Source organism: Geospiza fortis, unplaced genomic scaffold (genome assembly GCF_000277835.1).
Source record: "Geospiza fortis unplaced genomic scaffold, GeoFor_1.0 scaffold367, whole genome shotgun sequence".
Taxonomy (NCBI): Eukaryota; Metazoa; Chordata; class Aves; order Passeriformes; family Thraupidae; genus Geospiza; species Geospiza fortis.
The window spans coordinates 68,732-76,268 of record NW_005054746.1 but is presented as its reverse complement, the minus strand read 5'-3'; the positions used below and the strand labels follow the sequence as shown (position 1 = coordinate 76,268).

The 7,537-nt window shown below is 56.1% G+C and overlaps 1 protein-coding gene across 1 annotated transcript in view; it reads right to left on the bottom strand.

Moving 5' to 3' along the window:
* The window catches only part of PTK7 (protein tyrosine kinase 7 (inactive)), a 20,275-nt gene continuing 12,738 nt past the window's right edge, over positions 1–7,537 (bottom strand). The window contains exons 9-20 of the mRNA XM_014311342.2: positions 7,084–7,219; positions 6,871–6,990; positions 6,585–6,734; positions 6,210–6,360; positions 5,726–5,853; positions 5,237–5,440; positions 2,019–2,174; positions 1,604–1,836; positions 999–1,079; positions 767–918; positions 513–691; positions 1–306 (exon numbers count right to left, since the gene is read on the bottom strand). Of these exons, the coding sequence (XP_014166817.2) occupies positions 146–306; positions 513–691; positions 767–918; positions 999–1,079; positions 1,604–1,836; positions 2,019–2,174; positions 5,237–5,440; positions 5,726–5,853; positions 6,210–6,360; positions 6,585–6,734; positions 6,871–6,990; positions 7,084–7,219 (1,851 nt within the window). The 3' untranslated portion in view covers positions 1–145. The remainder of the gene's footprint in view (positions 307–512; positions 692–766; positions 919–998; positions 1,080–1,603; positions 1,837–2,018; positions 2,175–5,236; positions 5,441–5,725; positions 5,854–6,209; positions 6,361–6,584; positions 6,735–6,870; positions 6,991–7,083; positions 7,220–7,537) is intronic.

Genomic DNA, 7,537 nt, shown 5'->3' with positions numbered 1-7,537 from the left:
GCTTGGAGCCCAGCAGCTGCTGATGCTGAGCTGCTCGCTGGCGCATCGGGGTCAGCAAGGGGCTGTGGGAGTGCCAGGGGCTCCCCGGGCACGGACAGACCCCTGTCCACCCTGCCACATCCTTCACCAGCAAGGGCTGGGGCGCTCAGGCTTTGCTGTCGGCTGGGCTGTCCCCAAGGGTGGTGGCAAGCTCGCTGAAGGAGGGCCGGTCCTTGGGGCTGGGGGCCCAGCAGCGCTGCATCAGCTTGGCCAGGCGGGACGGACAGCCCTCGGGGGCCGGGAGCTTCGTCTTTCCTGACTGGAGACCTGGCATGAGAGGAAACATTGGCAAGGGGTGTGATCCTCTCTGGGGGATGCAAGGAGAGCAGCAGTTCTCCATGCAAGGCTGGGACAGCCTCCCCAGCCAGACCAGCACTGTCATCATACAGCCCGATCTGGTCCCCTTTACCACAAGTAAAGCACCTTGTGTTGTGCCCTACAATCCCAGGGACAGCACAAGGTGCTCCACATACCTGCCAGCACCTCATCATCTGCCAGTGGAGTGTAGGGCATCTCCCCATGCGTGAAGACCTCCCACATGAGCACCCCAAAAGACCACACATCCGACTTAGTGGAGAACTCATCTTCCAGCACGGCCTCAGGTGGCATCCAGCGCAGCGGGATCCAGGCCTGGCGGAAGTGGTAGTACTCGCTGCGGGCAGGACAGGCAGGCAGTGAGACTTGGTGCCATTTCATCCCCTCCCATTCCCCTGCCAGGCTCCCTGACCTGTTGTACACGTCCTTGCTGAGGCTCAGGGAGGAGACCTTGACCTGGCGCTGGGCGCTGACCAGGCAATTCCTGGCTGCCAAATCCCGGTGCACGAACCTGCCGTTGGAGAGGTGCTCCATGCCCAGGGCCACCTGTGTGCAGAGAGACACCTGACCCCAGAGAGCTGTCAGCACTGGCTCCCCTCCTTAGGCTCCCCAGCCCCAGAGCACTTCCAGAGCTGCACGGTCACCTTGTGCTTGGTAGTGAGTGGCTGTGGCTTCAGAGACTCATCTTTGCTCTTGGAGATTCTCAGAAACTGCTTCAGGTCCCCCTGGAGACAGACAGCAGAGTCAGCATCCCTACATACTGACAAGGCTCACTGGTCCCTGTAGTGCCTGGATAAGGCAGGCCCACAGATCCTCATCTCCTGATCCATGGTTCCTGCCTGTTCTCCTGGTCCCTGCCTTGTAGGGCAAGCCAGTATCTTGTTTCTGGGCCTCAACTGGCTAAGATTAGGGCAAGCAGGCCTGAAATCTCCAGTTTTTTCATGCCCCAAATTTATTTCTCTCCTACAAACTCCAGACTCCGCACAGCCCTTGGCCATTCTGCAGCATGGAGTCCCACAACTTAGCTTGTATGGCTCAGTCTAGGAGATAAACCAGAAATCAGGAGATTGCAGAGAACAAAGTCACCTCTTGGTCTTGCAGGAGACTCCTCCAGAGGCTGGGAACAGCACTAAGCTCAGCCTGGTCTCCTTACACCTCAGCTGCCCTGTGCTGCCAGCCCATTGCCACACTTGCAGGCCCCTCTCCCACCGCTGTCACATCCCTGCTTCCCTGCTGGCAGGGCCCTTACCAGGTCCACGTACTCCAGGACCATGTAGTGAGGCTCAGCCTCGCGGCACAGCCCCAGCAGCCGCACCACGTTGGCGTGGTTCAGCTTCCCAAACATCTCTGCCTCCCGCCGGAAATCCAGCTGCAGCTGCTCATCCCTCGTCTGCAGGCTCTTCACCAGCACCAGCGCCTCGCCCTCACCATCTTCTGCACCTTTGGCCTTGGCCAGGAACACTTCACCAAACTCCCCCCTGCCTGCAAGTGTGGGGAAGCACAGGGGAAGGCGGCGTGCATTAGGACAGCAGGTGTGCCCGACATTCCAGGGGCTGCAGGGCCCTCTGCACCCAGCACATCCTGGTTTCTGGCGGGGACATGCTGGGGTTTCAGCCACAGGTTTCCTGCTGGAGTGGGGACACGGCCAGGGTGGCCCAGCATACCCAGGGTTGTGATTGTCTGCAGGTTGGAACGTGGAAAGTGCATCTTGTCCGTAGCGCTGTGGCGCTTGCTGGCCCCAGAGCTGCTGCCCAGGCTGGTCAAGGCCACTTCTTCCTGAATCTCTGCTGTCATCTGCCCGTTCTGCAGCAAAGCACCGCCTGCCAGGGAAGCACAGGCAGCTTCAGCTTCCAGCCAGGCCACACAGTGAAAGCTCAGCCCCTCCTGGGGCTCCGACACCCCGAGCACTCCAGCCCCAGGCAGCAGAGTGGCCTGGCCTCAGTTTTTGCCCCATCTCTGGCAGCCCAGCAGCCACCCTTGTAATCAGATGCTGAGCAATGGCTTTGGTCCCAGAGCCAGCCAGCCCCATCTGGCCTTGTCCATCCCACTCAGTCATCCCCAAGCAGTGGCTACATCCAAACTACCATTGACAAAAGCCTGCAGGACAGCAGCAGGAGATGGGATGGGCGAGGCAGAGGTGGAGCAGATGGACACTGCTCACTATAGCCACAGTCTCTTGATATCCAAGAGACTCTCAAGTCTATCTGACACCAGCTGCTGCAGTCTGATGTCCCTGCTCCCTACTCACTTCCCAGCAAGCCTTGGGAATGTCCTTGGAAGTGCTGAACCTGTAAGACCAGACCAGCCTGGATTTTAACTGGCTGGGTTAAAGCAGTGCTAGGAAGCACTGTCCTTGCAATCAGCTACAGCAAGCTTTCTGCACAGGAACTTCACTAGAAATTTCCCTAGCACAAACACAAGCCAGAGAACAGGACAAAGCACGATTGCCTTGAGAAAATAGAAAACCCTGCATTTTATAGGCAGCTTGTAGAGAAATGACTGCATAGATGGCAAACCTTGATTTTGAATGTATTTACTGCTTGGATCAGACCTGGTTACTAGGAAGTGGTACTTTCCATAAGATGAAGGCAGGAGTTGGAATTTAAAGCAGAGAACAGCCCTGAGCTAGGGTCACTCACACCCCTCCAGCATCACTATTCCATTTCAGCTGCTCCTGGAATAAGCACTAGGCAAACAGCCACAAAATAGGAAATTTTAAACAAAATTAAGACAACCCAGCACGAGGTAAATCCAACAGAGTCCCGCTGCCTGTAGTTTCCATCACAGGCTGTTGCATCACACAGTGTGTGAACATGCCTGCTTGCAATGCACGTGTGCAAGGCAGGTACCAGCACATCCTGAGCAGGCCTGGCCACTGTGACAGGGACCACGGCTTTGTCACAGGTAGGACTGGAGCTGTGAACACTGAGATGAGTTAAGAGCCATGGCTACTGACATCTGTCTGCTCTCGCGTGGTAGAGTAAGATTTGCAAAGATAAAAACAAAAAAACACCACTTACCCTATAAATCAAGGCTGATGCTCCTCGCACTCTCCCTGTTTTTACACTCATTATCAGCAGGACTGTCTGACCCTCTGCTGTCTGCACTCATGACTAATCGTGTCTCAAGACCACAAGCTTGAAGCCAAGAGGATAACACAAGACGACCACTGCAACTGTGCCAAAAAAATCCAGAAGGCTGCAGAATGATGAGTGTGCTGCCACTGAGAGACAGCAGCAGCAGGCAGCAACAAGAGCCACTTTTGAGAACACACATGTTCATGTTTCACAGAGCCTGGGCAAGGCACTTGGTAACAAAAGGACAGGAGGCTTCATGTATCCAGCAGTCCAGAGAGGAACCAAGTGTGAGAAAGCTGCCTGCTTTGCCCACCTGCCTGCAACAGACACAGGAGCATCTCCTGGAGAAACAGACACAGCCATGCTGCCCTGGAGACACTAGCACAGAAATCAGTCCCCACAGCCATGAGCCTCCCCAAATGCTATGTCTGTATTCAACAACAACAACAAAAAAGCAGCAGAGTCAGCCATGGATACTGAGAGCAAGCTCTCCTTACAGAGGATGTGGCACAGCAAGGACGTGACCTTGAAAAGTAACTGGATGGTCAGGAGTGCACTGATCCACAGGAAATCCATAGCAAAGATCCACTGCAAGTCCATGGAGAGATTAAATCTGTCTGGATCCTGAGAGCACTGGAAAAGTCAGCTGGTGGTCAGCCAGGGAGTACCTGTAGGTACTCAGGCAGGTGCTGAAATACTTTGTGTCACCCAGCTAACAAGGGACCACATCAAAAAGAGACAAAGAGCCACATCTTTGAAAACTGTGCCAAATGGAGTAACTCCACTAGAGCTGACAGCAAACACAAACCACTTCTCCAGAGAGGCTGTGGAAGGACCAAAAAGGAATGTAGACATCTGGGAAGATGGATCTGCTTGTAAGAATGAGGATGCACCTGGCAGCTAACCTGGTTCCAAATGAAGGGAATAAGAAGGGGCAAACTCTAGCAGAAAATAAATATAATAAAGACAGGCCAAGATAAAAATCTGAGACCACCTCAGAAACAATTGAAAGGAATTCTTTCCCAGGAAGGGGATGCTGGCCAGAGCCTGCTGGCACAAGTGAGCTGCCTGTGACTTCTCCACTGAAAGATCTCACAGTGGTGGCAGATGCAGAGCACAAAGCTGCTGAGATGCTCCTGCATCCCTGCTCCTAGGAGGTTCCCCACAGCCAGACTTCTCTTCTGGAGGTTTGGCTCTGCTCAAAGTGCCAATGCAAGGAGAAAACCAGGAGGCAAACCTAGCAGTTATGTTTTGCCAGGCCCTCACAGCAAATTGCATGTCAGGATGTGGCTGTGTGCTGGAGAACTGGGAACATCTGCATTTATGGGAAATATGAATGGGGAGATCCAGGGAAATAGGGACAGCAAGCTCAACTGCACCCCACCACTTACAAGTCCTCACTGGAGATAACAGAGGGAGTTCAGTGACACATCTTCCCTTCAGCACCAGGAGCTGCTGAAGTCTGATTTGAAGAGGCCAGCAGAATACTGCTATTTCATTACACTGCACCAGGGAACCTTCCCTCCCCTGGGACACATGATCCCACGTGCAGGTGCTGGGATGCAGGAGTGAGACACAAGTCAGCAGGCAGAGATGGCACAAGGTGAGGCTGGGATTCAGGTTTCACACTGACTTGCCCATTTCTCACCTGGCAGCAGGTCTCTGCCATCAGGCAAAAACCACAGAGTGAGAGACCATGGGTTAGGAGTCCTCCTATCCCCTGGGAGCTCCCTGCCCCTCAGGCTCTGCAGCACAGGGACAGGGGGCTGTGGTGAAGCCCTGACCCTCAGGCGTACCGGCCTCACCGTTCAGACACTCCATCTCAGGCTCCTCGCCCTCTGGGTGCTTCTTCAGCCTCTTGGCTTTTCTCCTCTTCTTACAGTAGAACATCAGCCCCAGCACAATAATAATGTAGGCAACAGCTGCCCCCACTGAGAGCCCAATGGTCTGGATCATCTTGTAGGGTGTGTGGCTGGCAGGTCCCTCATCCTCTTCTGCTGCTGGCTTGTCTGTGGGGCAGAGAGCATCCAACACGTGGGGGTGTGGAAGGATTTCCCAAATCCTGCTCAGGAATGTGCTGGAGGGATGTGAAAAGCCCCCAGCCCCCTACCCACTGCTGTGGCCACCTCCTCACCCAACCACACCATACCATGCACATCCCACAGCACACTCTGCTGCACTCCAGTGGGGATGCTGCTGGGACTACCTGGCAGGCACAACCAGAGCCAGAAGCAGGGCCTAGAACTGCCAGGGATTCCAGGAGGTCATGTCCCAACCCTGGGCACCTTCCTTACCTACAACATAGAGGAATGCCTCCCGGTGCTTGATGTTGCAGCTGTTGCCAGCGATGCAGGTGTATTTTCCAGAGTCCTCGGAGGTGACGTCGTAAATCACCAAGGAGCCATTGGGCATGATCTGAATCCTGCCAACCACACACACAGAGCTCTTTGCAAACACCAAAGGGCAGAAGCAGGCCTGGGGCACCTGCAGCCCCACATCCCCAGAATGCCTGAGCCCCACGTCCCCAGTGCCATCAGCTTCCATCTCAGGCTGTGCAACACTTAAGAACAGATGACTGCAGCTCAATCACAGCTTGGCAGGCTGTGGCAGAAAGGGAAACCCTGGGGCCAGCAGAGTCTTGGCACGTGGAGTCAACTACGTGCCCACCGAGCTACGAACCCAGGATTGCACCACTGGCACCCTCATACTGGGCAGTGATGAGGGATACTTGGGAATGTCTGCTGCGCCACGTGTCAGTTTGGAATGGAGGCTGTGTACCTGGGCAAGAGCTTGCCAGGATCCAAAATCTTGTCCTTCCCTTTCCACTGGATGTGCGGTACGGGGTCCCCCTCTGCCTGGCACTGGAACATGGCTGTGTGGCCCGGGTACACCGTTGTGGGCTCTGGCTCCAGCTTGAAGGTGACGTAAACTGAAGGCAGAGAGGCCAAAATGAACTCTGTCAGCTCCTGGGAATGGTGCTAAGCTCCCAGCAGGGAGCAGGGCCAGCACGGTGGCACGTGCCCTCCCAGGCTGCATGCAAAGCCCTGACAAACTGTGAGACACAGCTCAGGACCAAGCCAGACACTGCTTTCTCTGCCACCCAGGCCAAGCCAGCCCAGCAGGAAACACCCCTGCCTGCCACAGGGCCCTCACCTGCTACCACGAGCTGCACGGTGGCGCGGATCTCGCCCTGCGGCCTGTTGGAGGCGATGCACGTGTAGTTCCCTGAGTCACTCCTGCTCACCTTGTGGAAGGACAGGATGCCAGCATTGTGGCTGACGTGGGATGGCAGGCTGCTCCCATCTGCAGGACACGAGAGCACGGATGCAGCAGTCATGCAGCAGCACAGTGCTGCTTCACCCACGCTGGAGGTGGGGCAAGGTAAAGCTCCCGTGGCCTGAGGTCAGAAGCAGGCACACCACAACCAAATCCCCCTGACCTGTCTTAGTCCACTGGATGGTGGGTTTTTCCCGGCCCGTGGCCGAGCAGGACACTGTGACCTCCTTATCAAACTCCATGCACTGCAGGGGCTGAGGTGGCGGGGTGAACTTCAGCTTCTCTGCAACAGACAGAGGCGACGTTCAGGCTCCCTGGAGCTGGAGGTGTCACCCCTGCAGCCGCCAGGGAGGGACGTGAGGGGCTGCCAGCCTACCCAGCACGTGCACCCGCGCGTATCCCTCGATGCTGCCCGCCGGGGTGCTGCTGACACACTTGTACATGGTGCCGTCGTACACCTCCACGTTGTTGATGCGCAGCGTCCCGTTCTCCGAGATCTCAAACCGCGAGTCCTGCCCAGAGCGGGGGAAGGAGCGGGGCACAAGTGACGCTGTCACCAGCCCTAGGGTCAGCCCTGCCTTGTGGCACTGCTGACACTCCACGTGCCGCACCGTGCTTCAGATAAACACAGCCCTGCTGAGACCCACACGGAGAACTGAGACCAGCTGCGGGGACCGTTTTCTTTGCCCTGCCCCAAAAGCACAGGGCTGACTGCCAGCCAACTGTGCACCCACACATCAGCAGGACTGAGCTAGTGCCAGGAATAAGGCCAAAGTGGGGGTAACAGGGAAGCTGGGCCTAGGAACAAGGTGAGAAACAGCAGCAGCAGA